At 43.9% G+C, this 15,288-nt stretch overlaps 1 protein-coding gene and 1 pseudogene across 1 annotated transcript; one reads left to right on the forward strand and one right to left on the reverse strand.

The window, feature by feature from the left end:
* Nucleotides 1–376: 376 nt before the first annotated feature.
* LOC124596426 lies at nucleotides 377–8,713 on the reverse strand. The gene is made up of 3 exons (XM_047135558.1): nucleotides 8,692–8,713; nucleotides 6,588–6,693; nucleotides 377–1,103 (listed from the first exon to the last, which is right to left on the reverse strand). The coding sequence occupies exons 2-3, from the start codon at nucleotides 6,654–6,656 to the stop codon at nucleotides 825–827; spliced, it is 348 nt and encodes a 115-aa protein (XP_046991514.1). The 5' UTR covers nucleotides 6,657–6,693; nucleotides 8,692–8,713; the 3' UTR covers nucleotides 377–824.
* Nucleotides 8,714–14,248: 5,535 nt separating this feature from the next.
* On the forward strand, nucleotides 14,249–15,157 carry LOC124594329 (annotated as a pseudogene).
* Nucleotides 15,158–15,288: the final 131 nt, after the last annotated feature.

A 15,288-nucleotide genomic window follows, 5' to 3' on the forward strand; every position in this document is an offset into this window, starting at 1 on the left:
CTGTAATCAATAATAGGAAGTATACGTGTTCTGACATGCAACGTAGACGCTCCTGAGCTGAACGTGTGAGCAACTCCCGGCCAGTTGCACTGCTCTACCATCTTCGGTCAACGCCACGGAGAAGCTATTTGTATAGTAGGAAAACTAAAATTTAATGTATTTACACCCAACACCGTATCACTTTCGCCCTAGGGCATTTCAACAGACCACACTGCCATACACTGAGGCTAGCATCCTGCGTAGGGACCACAGCTCTGTGGGTCTCCATACTGTGTTGATCAGACACAAAGAAAGGTAAGGGGGACATAAAGTACATGGACCCGGTATACCTTTTACTAATTTATTTATAAAAAACAAATTTTTATTTACAGGCGTATTTACATATCACTACTGCTCAAAAACAATTAAAGAGCAATGAACTGGAGGCAATTGTTGAGTTGTAAATGATAAACAGAACTTTAACACAATATTTGGTATGTAGGGCGTCCGTAAATGAGAGGCATGATTAATTAATTTAAAGAAATTCGCTTCAGATTATTTAATCAAACCATGACCAGTTTCGGGATGTGAAGATCCCATCTTCAGGTGCATACAGTTATTGTACTTGCAAATGCATAACATACGGTATGGCAAGTCGGTGCACGGCCTGGCCCGATTATATGTTATGTATTCTCAAATACAAGAATTTCATACACCTGAATACGGAGCTTTAACACCCCGAAAACGGGCGTGATTTGAATGAATAATTAATACAATCATAACTTTTAACAGCTCGAGAGTCCGGCTGTGTGTGTGGCACGCTGTGCAGCTGCTGCCTTATCCGCTCACTTTCCCGGGAAGCTGTGCTGGACGTTGATGTAGCCGCCCTTGGAGGCGGGCCCGGCGGCCGGTCCGTCGTGCACGCGGCCGTAGCTGACGCCGGCGCCCACCCTGGTGTTGCCGTCCTTGCTGGTCCACACGCCGTCCGCCCGGCCGTGCACCATGGTGCCGATGCGCCGGTCGCGGCTGACGCCGCCGTCCACGCTGCCCGACACGTGGCTCTCCTGCCGCTTAGGCAGGTTCTCCACCCTCGACACGAAGCGCCGCGCCCGCACCACTGACTCCTGAAAATAACGAAGCAGTTTAAGGGCCGATCTAACTGCTTCTTCTGACTGTGCGAATCAGAGACGCGGAAATCGTCAAGTGTGTCCCAAGGAGGTGTAATGATACTGCTCTTATTTTCTACAGACGCTGACGGGAAACAATATCGCAACACCAAGAAGAAGCTGTGCGACATAGCCTACATGAAAGTTGACATGCGTGTTTCTACATAGGAAAGGTGACACCTGTTTCAATTTCGCGCCAGTCATGAAGTGGTGCTAGTAGCACCACTATGAGGAAACCAATCATGTTTGCCTTAAATACACAGTGAAACTGTCCTGAGGATTAGTTGCCTTTGAGGTTGACTGTAGTGACTTGACGTCAGTCAAAAATGCCTTTAAGCGACAAAGACGCCATCACCTCACGGAATTTGAACGAGGTCGTGAAATAGCTTCAAGGGCAACTCCGAGCCAGACGCCCTGAAGAGCGCATTCTACAGACGGTGGTTTACCGCTGTTTACGACTTCAGTAGTGTCAAGCGAGAGTTCTCTGGAGGCCAGGGTGGAAGTCTGTTGTGTTTTCTGATGAAAGCTGGTTCTGCCTCGGTTAGTTAAGAAGAGACCAGTTGACGGCCTGCAACCAATCTGTCTGCCTGTTGCACACACTGGACCTATACCTGGAGTTACAGTGTGGGTGCGAGTTCGCATGACAGCAGAAGCAGTCTCGTGGTTATCCTACGGAGCCTGACTCCAAAACTGTATATCAGTTTTGTGATTCGACCTGTCTTGCTGCCATTCGTGAACAGCATCCCAGGTTGTGCTTTCCAACAGCAGAACGCTCGCCCAACTTCCGCTATAGTAACCCGTTTTGCTCTACAGACAGTCGACTTGTTGCCTTGGCCTGCTACATTACCAAACCTGTCTTCAATAGAGCACATACCGGACATCATAGGACGACAACTGCAGCGTCAGCCATACACAGCATTTGCGTTGACCGAGCAAGTGCAACAGGTATAGAACTCCATCCCGTTAACTGACATGCAGTGCCTGTACAATACAAGGCATGCACGTTTGTATGCTTCCACCCAACATTCTGGCCGTATACAGCTGTCATTCATGTTCCAGCATTTCATATTTCCAATGGCTTTGCTCGTGCTTACGTTCACCTGTGATGTTACAATATTAAGCGCTAAAACTGTTCCCGAAATTTCATTACTCTACATTAATTATTTTTTTATTTTCCGGTTTGTTTTGTCAGTGTACATAAATGATCTGACGGGCTACTCGCCTCCAAAAGTAGTCGCTAACGCACGCCTGTGCGGTGGCGCTCCACTCTTGCATAAGCCGGTTGGAATCCTGGTGATAGATGAAATTTTCATCGTCGGTATTTGACCGGCAAGGGGAAGATAGATAGTGGCATAACGTTTCTAACGACGAGTCTTCGGGCAGAAGTACTGGGTTAAATTCCACACCTCTCCGCAGTGTCTCATGAAGTGCGGGCAAGCGACACTGTTGACGGTGGTATGCCCGTCAGACGGGAACGGTAAGCTCGGCGGCCCCCTTGGTGCTATTCGCGAGCGGTAGGCTGTGTGCCGGTACAGGGTTTTACCCACTCCTCTCCCTCATCACCTTCAACACGAACATGACACAACACCACGCACTCCGATTCCAGCCATCTGCCCTTAACAGATGCACTTACGCACACAGTTATCATATTCCGCGAAGGAAAGGTGCCCGCGGGCGCGTTGGACAGGGAAAACCTTTCCAGTCAGGTGGTTGAATCTGCCCTTCGGCCACTCGCGCCATGTGACTTTACTTATCTGACAGCTGGATGAGCAGTTGCTTTCTGATGACGGTGCGGTGTACGGAAAGGTGTCATCGGTGAATGACTGTAAGAGGACTCACGATAGCTTAGGAAAACTTTCGAGGTTGGTGTGATGAATGGCAGGGTGCTCTAAACGTATAAAAACGTAAGTTACTGCAGCTGAGTAGGAGAAACAATCTTGTAATGTTCGGATACGGCATTAGTAGTCTGCTGTTACTCACATCTATTAAATATTTAGGCATAATGTTGTAAAGCACCAAGGAATGGAAAAACAACGTAAGCATGGCAGTAGGGAAGGCGAATAGTCGACTTCGGTTTATTGAGAGAATATAGGAAATTCTGCTTCATCTGTGAAGAATACCGCAAATAGAAGACTACTGCGACCCATTCTTGAGTACTGTTCGAATGTTTGGGCTCCTCATCATGTCGGATTAAAGGAAAACGTCGAAGCAGTTCAGAAGTGTGGTGGTAGATCTGTTACTGGCAGGTACGACGAACACACAAGTGTTACGAAGATGCTTCGTGAACTGAAATGGCAATGCGTGCAGGGAAGACAACGTTCTTTTCGCGAAACACTACTGCGAAAATTTAGAGAACGGGTATTTGAAGCTCACTGCAAACTGATTCTACTGCCGCCAATATATATTTGGCATAAGAGCTACGAAGATAAGAGCTTTCATGGAGCCATATAGGCAGCCATTTTTCCTGTCTGAACAGGAAGCGATATGACTATTAGTGGAGTGGTACAAGGTCCCTACGTCATGCACCATACAGTGCCTTGTGCTGCATGTATGTAGATGTAGATGTAGCTGTAGACACAACACGTGCAAAAACGTAACGTAAGAAACGTGACATATAAGAAAGACAATTCGCTGATGAAGAAACTGCAAGGTTAGGATGCAACTGTTAGTGGCTGGCGTATGGTTAGTAACTGTAAGATGTAATGAACGAAGTGAAGAAAGACATTGAGTTAAGAATAAAAGTGTACGAAAAACATGTACCACTGCTAAGATCGCAAACGTCATAACCCTCATGGCTGAAACCAGGGAACACTCAGGAAAGCATTGCATGGGGATGAGTACTGAATTTACATTCAAAATAAATAAAAAAACAGAAACTTCCCGAAGATATGTAAAGAGGAGACTAACATCATGTTTAGCGTCAAAAGTGATAAAGAGGAAATAGCGAAAGAAATAAAATAAAAAGATTGTTAGGAAGGAAAGACGGTTACAGAAGATGAAGGAGCCCAGGAAGGTATTAGAACTAGACTGACGCTTACTTTGGTCCAGAAATGAGTTCGATATCAAGCAACGCACATTTTTAATAACTTACCTACAATCATTTAAGATTTATCTAATAATAAAGTACAGTTTAAAAGAAGTGTGAACGGACTGTGTATTGTGTATGAAACGGGGGACCCAGAAACTACGGAGAGGCTTTGTCCCCCCATAGTGCGCAGTGGTTCACAACCCCACAACAGGCCACAGCAGTCCACCCGCCCCACCCACCGTCGCCCCACACCGAACCCAGGGCTATTGTGCGGTTCAGCCCCCTGTGCCCCCCCCCCCCCACCCTCCCGGGTGGTAATCATGGTGTACGCGTACGTGGAGACAGTGTTTGCGCAGCTATCGCCGACATAGAGTAACTGAGGCGGAATAAGGAGCACCAGCGCGCATTCGCCGACGCAGATGGAAAACCGCCTTAAAAACCATCCACAGACTGGTCGGCACACCGGACCTCGACACTAATCCGCCGCAGGGCGGATTCGTGCCGGGGACCGGCACGCTTCCCGCTCGGGAAGCAGCGCGTAGACCACGCGGCTAGCCGGACTGGCTATGAAAGGTTTCATTGACAAAGCTCTCAGTAGATAAATCACGTATAATTATATTAAATTACATGAAATCTGACTTCTGAAAATATTCATTGCAAGCAATCAATGTAAATAAGTGTTGTGAACTGCTACTTGTTTGATGAAACACGGATCATCAGTCTAAGAATTATCTTACGCACTTCAATGTACATACGTATCTAGTATATAAAAATATGCCTCGCAGGATTAGCCGAGCGGTCCAAGGCGCTGCAGTCATGGTCTGTGCGGCCGATCCCGGCGGAGGTTCGAGTCCTCCCTCGGGCATGGGTGTATGTGTTTGTCCTTAGGATAATTTAGTTTAAGTATTGTGTAAGCTTAGGGAGTGGTGACCTTAGCAGTTAAGTCCCATAAGATTTCGCACACATTTGAACATTATAAAAATATGTTCCAGATTTCCTTGATGAGAATCTATGCAAGGAACACAAACGTATCTCTTTTTTTTGTAAATATGTATTCTTGCTTTATGACATCTTTTACATCCTTGAGGATCGCCTCACTACACAGGCCCACGGATCGAAACCTACTTTAAAAAAATGTTTGCAACTAAACAGCTTAAATAATATAAAAAACATAGGGCGAAGGTAAGGTTATTTACACTACGTAGATACAGCACAACAACGTGTGGAAAATGAATTCGGATTTCAGAAAGTGACAAAATAGGAAATATTTGAAATGCAATGCTATAGAAAACTGTTAGAAAGTAAGACGAGAGATAAAGTAGCAAATGAAGAGGAACTACAATGAATAGCCTGAAACAGAAGTCCTTAGACAACCATTATCAGAAGAAGCGTCGTAGAACTAACCAGGAATAGTTAATTTTTGGCACCTATTAACATAAAAAGTTCCTTTTGATTGTTGGGTATTGTAAGGAAATAATTTCTCTCACCTGACGAAATAGTGGCTGCGATTCAGAGTCATATCTCTCTAGCCTAAATTGCACATGTCCGTCACAGCTTTTACCTTTTGGCAGCAATGGCGAAAATAAGACGACCTTCGTAAGTAAGAGGGATAAATGCTCTTGGGATAAACAATATATTTACACTGGTTGTGTGAAGTACAAAGTATAATACTATGTTTTTGTGGATTACTATAGAGGAAAATGATGGGTCAAAATCTGAGTCATTGCCTATTCTTTTTATAAAGCTCGATGACGGTTGCCAGATACAATAGATACATGTAAGGTACATACAAGAACCCTGGGTGTTGGCATCACTCGAAACCAGCAATAAACTGTGCATTGCCATTTCTCAGTTCCCTGCACAAGATTATACCTATTTGTTACCTATACCAAAGAGATTTATTAATCTCGTCCACGCAGTCAGCCGGCCGGAGTGGCCGAGCGGTTCTAGGCGCTACAGTCTGGAACCGCGCGCCCGCTACGGTCGCAGGTTCGAATCCTGCCTCGGGCATGAATGTGTGTGATGTCCTTAGGTTAGTTAGGTTTAAGTAGTCCTAAGTTCTAGGGGACTGATGACCACAGCAGTTAAGTCCCATAGTGCTCAGAGCCATTTGAACCATGCAGTCATGTGTGCGAAACAATGAATGACTACTGCATCGCCGGCCGGGGTGGCCGAGCGGTTCTAGGCGCTACAGTCTGGAACCGCGCGACCGCTACGGTCGCAGGTTCGAATCCTGCCTCGGGCATGGGTGTTTGTGATGTCCTTAGGTTAGTTAGGTTTAAGTAGTTCTTAGTTCTAGGGGACTGATGACCTCAGAAGTTAAGTCCCATAGTGCTCAGAGCCATTTGAACCATTTGACTATTGCATCCGCAGTGGCCACACTGGGGAACTGCCACATTCCGACTGATACGCACCTCTTCAACTGGAGCGGCGCAGCTGAGTGCGATGACGCTGAGGAAAAAGAGAGCAGGAAACGTCCTCATTGTGTTTAGCAGGGCTGCCACTAGTCCAGCTGTCAGCCTGGAACAGAGGAAAGACAGCATTCACAGCCATACAGTTTCATGATGTTTGTACGTACAGAGCACTACAGTTGAACTGACGTGATCATTAATCAGGTCAATGTTAAATAAGTTGCCGTACGCGGTCCGCAGCTCGTGGTCGTGCGGTAGCGTTCTCGCTTCCCACGCCCGGGCTCCCGGGTTCGATTCCCGACGGGGTCAGGGATTTTCTCTGCCTCGTGATGACTGGGTGTTGTGTGAGGTCCTTAGGTTATTTAGGTTTAAGTAGTTCTAAGTTATAGGGGACTGATGACCATAGATGTTAAGTTCCATAGTGCTCAGAGCCATTTGAACCATTTTTGTCGTACGCGTTGTTCCCACGACATCGATCAGTACCTTGAAAATCAGTTACACTGCCCACACTAAAGCTGAGTTAGGTACCTTCCTGAACAGCTACATTTCTTTCATGGCTTTCGGCGCTAAGGAACGGAATTCTTCCCAACGGCAATAATTTTCAGAATAATTATTACAACAACAGAAAATCCGGAATTTCGAATGGCACAGAGATACATTAAAAAGCGCAAGTTATACGTACATCTAATTCACCTATAATAAAATTTATATTGTAGAAAGATACATTGACATCAATCAGTTTATTTGTAAAATAAATTCGTGAAATTCAGTCACCATATCTCAGATCAGTCGACGCAGTACATTCAGCTTTTGTTAGGGTCCTTCAACTTACTCGAAAACAATTTTTCATATCTTACACCTGAATGTTATTTCAAGACCTGTGCGTTAGCTTATGCGTTGTGTGTGTGTGTGTGTGTGTGTATGTGTGTGTGTGTGTGTGTGTTTTTCTCGGTGACAGTTCGCAGGTAAACGAAGCGTTGTGGTTATTGTATCTGGTTACTCTCAGATTTCATAGCACGTTATGTGTTCGAAGTCCACATCTTCTGAATCCGTTTGTTTTAATCATCGATTTCTTTCCATTCTGAGCTTGTAGAACTCACTGCCTCTCCCAGGCCTTCTAGTCACGGACTCCTTAACATTTGTCAAATCAGACCTTACGAAGGATTTCTCCTGCTCCTCTTGACGTGTGTAGCCTGCTGGGGTTGAAACAAGTCTGCAACTTTTCTGTGATAACAATAACTGTTAGGTGATGCGTCTCAAGTTGGGTAATAAGTTTTGTTTATTGATGACTAGTTTCGGGCGGCTTGTCCATTATCAAATCATCTGTGTCTGGTTGTTAGGCAAGATGTAAGTACCTGGATGATTTGATAATAAACAAGTCATTCTAAACTAGTCATCAATAAATAAATAAAACTTCCTACGCAACTTAAGACGATTTCTCTAGCAGTTATTGTCATCCTACATGAATTGTCGATTTAATTAACATTACAATTTTGATACCTCATACTGCACTTTGTCCCAGGTAATTCTGTTCCAGTTTTCACAGGGATATCATCTATTATCCATACCGTTTCCTTCTTGGCTGCTATTTCTTATTAGGTATTAATATGTTTTCCAGATAGCCCATCAGTTTCGTTTAACAGCCATTCCCCATTTTCATCTAGAGGACAACTTATGCTCGCTCACTGACATCCTTTTCATAAGCCAGAGGCACATTGTAGTGAATGTTTTATGAACACAAGCTGTATGAAGGAAGAGGTTTCTTGTACCCCAGTGTTCAGTATAATCTTTTTCGTCTCCTCTTCCTACTCACCGAAAAATTATAGTACTTCTTTTACTATTAAAGAAATTATTCTCAACTGGAGAAAATCGTTAGCAGATCTTTACGAGTTTTTCAGATATTTTCGGTACAATCTGTTTACTCAATGAGAGAAAGAATAAACAATTTCTAGACCTCCGCTGGGTGGCAAGTGCATAGTCTTACAACTTCATGCGTACCTATTGGCTAGCTTTTGCATGAGGTTTATTTCGCAGTGGCGATCTAGACGAACATCTGCGCGTTCGTTTCTAGTGTTACACGATCTTTCAGCGCAGAACGAGCACTTACCTCGCACTGTGTGAGTCCGGTGTGCCTGTGGTACAGTGCAGACTGCAGCCGCAGGCCCGCTATTTAACGGCTGTGGCCTGGCCGTAGGTGCGTCCCCTCCGCGGGCACGTCGCACTCCTTGGTGTTTACTGTGTGACGTCACGACAGCCGAAACCTCTCGGAAGGCTGCGTCACCAGCCGGGCGGCAGGCGATGCCTCTGGTTCTCGAGACGGGGGTTCGTTAAGAAATTTGTGTCCCACATATCGATGAAACGAGCGTTGAGGAACTTGTGACATCGTCGCTTCCAGAAATTAGAGTACTATTACATGCATCGCTAGGACAGTGACATGATCTGTTATCTGATTGTCGTGTGCAGAAGGTAGATCACAGTTAGAACAAACAGAGTTTTTGTGAGAGGAGGACTTCTTTTTCACACAGTACAGCTCAATCTAGAGAATGAACGATTTTAGATGTGAGAGGTGTGTTAATTACATTAACTGAATTTATTTTGACATTTCTTCAGTGACACCTATCAAAGAATGTCACACAAATGGCACCATTACCTTCGACTTAGAACCAAGTCTTTTTTTTTTTTTTTTTTTTTTTTTTTTTTTTTTTTTTTTTTTTGTAACTTATCGAAGTCCCAAGTACTATCTATGTAGAGAATTCAAATCCTCCGATGAAGCAGTAATGTTACCTTTTTACACGATATGAAGCTGAAATTTATAATAAGAAAACAAAGTCAATGTGTATCCCTAAAGCAATATGTGTAGTCCACGCAAAATTGTTTGCTGTACTATGCCTGAAAAAAGGTGCTATACCCATCACTAAGCAACTTGTTCAACTCGTTCGTGGCAGCAGAATCTGTCTACTCAGTGGTAGCTGATGGGCGAAAAGAAACAGCGGATTGCAGAGTCGCAGAAAACAACAGGCTAAAATGCTTTGAACTGTAGAATGAATGTATGCAATTGTGCGCTGAATGAAATGAACCCTACTTCCAAAGTTACCTCCACTGAATGAACATACATATTGTAAGCACATAAATTTGCTGCAAACAGTCTCATTTCTTTCTCTGCCTCGTGATGACTGGGTGTTGTGTGATGTCCTTAGGTTAGTTAGGTTTAAGTAGTTCTAAGTTCTAGGTGACTGATGACCGTAGATGTTAAGTCCCATAATGCTCAGAGCCATTTGAACCATTTTTTTTAGTCTCATTTCTACTGCTTGAGATTTACTGCACGACGTTTGTGGTTGATTGTAAGTACAAGCGGCCTAGTATCGAGATCATCACATGACTAAAATCTTTAACATTGCGTTTCAAAAGGTAAAATATGAAATATAAATCTGAACCACTCCGCTCCATTTCCACTCAGTCTGGCCCACACTTTCAGACAAAAGCACAAGCTACATAATACTTAATCACTATGTAAAATCCACTGCTAAAATATACAGCAGCTAAAGTACTGTGGCAGGGAACTGCTACTAACTGATCGCTGGTGTAGCGCAATAAAATGTCTTTAGTAAACAACGGTCAGGAAAACTGATTCGTAGTCTACATCCTATCTTTCTCCGATTCCAGGCTGTAAACAGGTTCAACGTGAGCGGCAGGTCCTGAACTTCTACCGAGTTGCCGGCCGGAGTGGCCGAGCGGTTCTAGGCGCTACAGTCTGGAACCGCGCGACCGCTACGGTCGCAGGTTCGAATCCTGCCTCGGGCATGGATGTGTGTCATGTCCTTAGTTAGGTTTACGTAGTTCTAAGTTCTAGGGGACTGATGACCTCAGAAGTTAAGTCCCATAGTGCTCAGAGCCATTTGAACCATTTTTTTCTACCGAGTTCCGTGTTAGCCACGAATAGTAGCTTAGCCCCCTGAAATTAAAAAGTCTTCTATTATCGTTCCGCGTCATACTTTACAGTATCGTTGGATGCAGCGCTTCTGCCCTCTTACTGATGCCTTCTTCTGGGATCTGGCTGTAGACTGTGGCGCACTGTCAGAGATACGCAAATTAAAGGGAATTATTTCCTGTGTTTATCGCCGCGAATATTAATGACTGATTGGCAATGACGTTTGCATGACTGGAGGAAGCTTTCACCAGTGACTGGAGAGCGGGGCAAGAGTCAGTAACTTTTCTCTGTTTAATCTTGTGAACTGAAATTGGAGTAAAGTGAACTTCTATTCTTTATAGCTCGAGTACCGGGTGACAATTGTCGAACTATACGAAGAAAAACGTAAATTAATTACAAAATACCGTGTGCACATACTGTATCCAGCATGTAAACGTCACTACAGATATTCGGATTTGGGTTACATGTTCGATATGCCTGACATCATTGGCGATGACGTGGCGCAGACGAATAGCGAAATTCTGCATGACCCGCTGAAGTATCGGAACATTGGCACTGTCGATGACCTCCTGAATCGCTGTTTTCAGGTCATCAATGATTTTGGAGTTACTGTCGTACGCCTTGTCTTTAATATAGCTCCACAAAAAGGAGTCGCACGTGTTCAGTCCGGATAATATGGCGGCCAATCGAAGCCCATGCCAGTATCCTCTGGGTAGCCCAGAGCCAGAATGCGGTCCCCATAAAGTGCTCCTCCGACACATCACTCTCGTGCTCCGATGGGGTCGAGCTCCGTCTTACATGAACGCATATTATCGAAATCAGGTTCACTTTGGATAATGAGGATGAAATCATCTTTCAAAAGCTTCACGTACCGTTCCATCAAGGAACATCGTACCGATTATTCCGTAACTGGACATTCCACACCACACAGTCGCCGGCAGAGGGTGGAGAGACTTCTCGATCGCGAAATGCAGATTCTCAGTCCCCCAAATGCGCCAATTTTGCATAGTGACGAACCAATCCAAATCAAAGTGGGCTTCGTCGCGTAAATGCGCTTACTAATTCCTACCATGCCTTGCGCCCAACGTGCAATTCGAACGTTCTAACGCAAACCGTTCAGAAGATATGATGATTTAATTTCCTATAGTTCACCCTGTATCTGTTGTAGTGCTGAACAATGCAAGCGGTGCAATTACAGAAACGCTATCTGATAAAATGAGTAGCCAAAACTTTCTGAAACTGTATTTTTAATTAACTTTACCAAATGGATTAAAAATTTTCTTTGAAATTTTATTAGGCAATACAGTGGGTCTCAGTAATCGACTGCACTTCCAACACACAAAGATAACAGAATGAAAATGCTGCGTAAAATTATTAATCGAATTTTGAAAGAGCAAATCAACAAAAATGTTTGTCTAAATATGCCCTGTGAGTTTTCGTACGTAATCTGATGAAAGTTCTGGATACTGAATAATACGTACGTGAATGTTACAGTACACCGCGACAAAATAAAACTATCTGCTTACAAAATCTGAAAATCTGGAAATTTGGCCGGCCGAAGTGGCCGTGCGGTTAAAGGCGCTGCAGTCTGGAACCGCAAGACCGCTACGGTCGCAGGTTCGAATCCTGCCTCGGGCATGGATGTTTGTGATGTCCTTAGGTTAGTAAGGTTTAACTAGTTCTAAGTTGAGTCCCATAGTGCTCAGAGCTATTTGAACCATTTTTTTGGAAATTTGTGGTAAGATCTTGTGGGACCAAACAGCTGAGGTCCCTAAGCTTACACACTATTTAATCTAACTTAAACTAACTCCAATCTGCGACAGGGGGGGGGGGGGGGCGGGGAGCCGCGCGAAATTTTTTGTGGCTTATCTATGGCAACGGCAACTTGTTATTGCACGAAGTGATGAACATAAATATGCAGTGCAGCTGCAAGTAAGCTAAATAAAAGGAAAGCCCGGCGCAAGTGCATACGTTTTGTTACCGTGTCACGTGCCTGCAACCCCGTCAGGCGGCATCCTCCGTCGCGGTGGGCAGTATGTGTGTGTGTGTGTGTGTGTGTGTGTGTGTGTATCGTTACACTTGGTCAAGTATATCATTACACTCGCTTAGTCAGTCAACTCTGAGACACCGAGCGAGGTCAGTCGCATTTATTTGTGATTTTAAATTTTAAATGAACTTTGCCGCGCGCACCATTTTTGTATAAAGAACTATTAATTTCCTGCTCATTATCAGTCAAAGAGGAACGCATGAGAGTGCGCTCAAAGCTCTTACAATCGCAGCATTGTTCTGTGAATTACCATGTTAATAACTTTCTATAATGCAACGTACAGCGCGGGACTAGCCGAGCGGTCTGGGGCGCTGCAGTCATGGACTGTGCGGCTGGTCCCGGCGGAGGTTCGAGTCCTCCTTCGGGCATGGGTGTGAGTGTTTGTCCTTAGGATAATTTAAGTTAAGTAGTGTGTAAGCTTAGGGACTGATGACCTTAACAGTTGAGTCCCATAAGATTTCACACACAATTTTTTTGCAACGTACACTCTTTTACGAAAGACGTTGGAGAATTAAGTCGATCAGTTAGCGTGGGAGTCTTTGTAAATTAAAGTCACTTTGGTAAGCCGCCACTTTGAAAAGTTTGACATAAATGAAATTTTAGTTCAAAAATGATTCAAATGGCTCTGAGCACTATGGGACTTCAAAACTGAGGTCATCAGTCCCCTAGAACTTAGAACTACTTAAATCTAACTAACCTAAGGACATCACACACAGTCATGCCCGAGGCAGGATTCGAACTTGCGACCTAGCGGTCGCACGTTTCCAGATTGAAGCGCCTAGAACCGATCGGCCACAGCGGCCAGCAATTTTAGCTGTTAATACTAAAGAATCATTAATCTACTCGAATTTGTTCGAATTTATGCAGGGAAAGTGTAGTCTGAAGAATTATGTATAAAACGTACATGTTCGTGATTATTTTCGAGGAAACCTGGACTCCTTAATACGAAGTACTATGGTGGAATCACACGCACCAAACATTTGCGGTAGCGTTGATATAAACAAACCTCTTGTGAACTAGATGTCTGAAATGACGAGATTTCAGAGGGGCACCGCAACTACCGCCCACTGAAAACAGTTAATGTACTGTGAGCAGGTCTACTTTTACACTGTTGCACCGGATACGTGGAGTACACAAGTGGACGCAGAGATTGTGGAATCGCCGTATTGCGATATTTATAATAACATTGGCGGTGAAATTGTACATCGCAGTGACATGCACGATCGTACTGAAAGTAAAGGTAGAAGCTAATATTTATGAAAGTAATAGTAGTGACTACAGAAAATGCATTCTGACTCGTTCCAACTCACATACGGATATTTCGTCCTCTGATTTTGAAGAAGCTTTATTTCCATACGTCCATTTCACACCTCTTCATCAAATACTCTTCCCCAAGAGTTACGTTCCTCTGTACATAAATGAGGTCACTGTTAGACTACGCATATTTCATTTCTTTGATATGTTAATCGCTTTTCGCTGTTCTGTTCCATACATCCTCCAAGACAGAATTCATTATAGCCTTTCAGCATGGTTTTTATAATTTTCATATTCGGCGACGTGAATACTTTGGAGATCTGTGACTGTGGTGTAATTCCCATTTAAAGTGTTCGATTTCTCTGTGATCAAACAGTTCATTTCCATCACAAGAAATATTTCCGCTGCTGCTGGAACCTAACCTGGAAACTGAGAATGACACCGTCCGAAACAGAGCTCAGTTATGTCACGTCACACGATATAAAGTAGGTAAAGCGCCTAAGCAAGCTATCTTTCCAGTGTCATGTATCGATAAGTTCTGTTAGGATTTCTTGAAAGCAAGAGAACTAGCGAAATTAGCATGTTACAATGACATAGTTGTGGATGCAGCAGATGATGATGATGATGATGTTTGGTTTGTAGGGCGCTCAACTGCGTAGTTATCAGCGCCCGTACAAATTCCCAACCTTTGCTCTGTCCAAACTGGCCACATTCATGAATGATGATGAAATGATGAGGATAACACAAACACCCAGCCATCTCGAGGGAGGTGAAAATCCTTGACCCCGCCGGGAATCGAATCCGAACCCCGTGATCGGGAAACGAGAACGCGACCGCGAGACCACGACCTGCGGACCTATACAGCAGAGAAATTTCGCCGTCTGTATGTTATGACACTGGGTTGCCTTTCCCACTGTCACCAGTTAGGAACTGGTACAAAAATGGTGGAACGTGTACTGAACTAAGCTGAAAAGGGCGGAAGTTTTGACAGCATTTTCTTGCATTTTCAAGTAACCAATGAAGGTGCCCTCTAGTTCTGTAAGAGATTTAACTTTGAGATTGTTGAAACAAATGAGCTTTATTATAAACGTACAGAACCTGCTGGTGCTCATGTTTTAGAAAAGAATGTCAAGCCCAGTCACGAGAAGACAAATGATGTAACTCATTTTGGGACACATCGCAACAGACATTTGTCCGTGACATACAGAAAAATCTTACTTTCAAGTGGGTAAAAAGTGTTGTGATAAATAATTATAATTTTTTTTGTAGTGGTCTGTAGTCGCAAACTTGGACATTTGTGATAATGATGATGGGTCCCAGCTTGTTTCCAGTTTTCTAGCGTAGGTGTGACGATTCGATTGTGTTGTTTCCTCCTCTCCGAATGTGTCAAGGTTTTCTGTTTTAACATATTCAGATAACAAAATTCATCCCCTTTATATTAATAAACTACCAAGTAAAAAATTGTAGAAAAATTG

Source organism: Schistocerca americana, chromosome 2, assembly GCF_021461395.2.
Source record: "Schistocerca americana isolate TAMUIC-IGC-003095 chromosome 2, iqSchAmer2.1, whole genome shotgun sequence".
Lineage (NCBI taxonomy): Eukaryota > Metazoa > Arthropoda > Insecta > Orthoptera > Acrididae > Schistocerca > Schistocerca americana.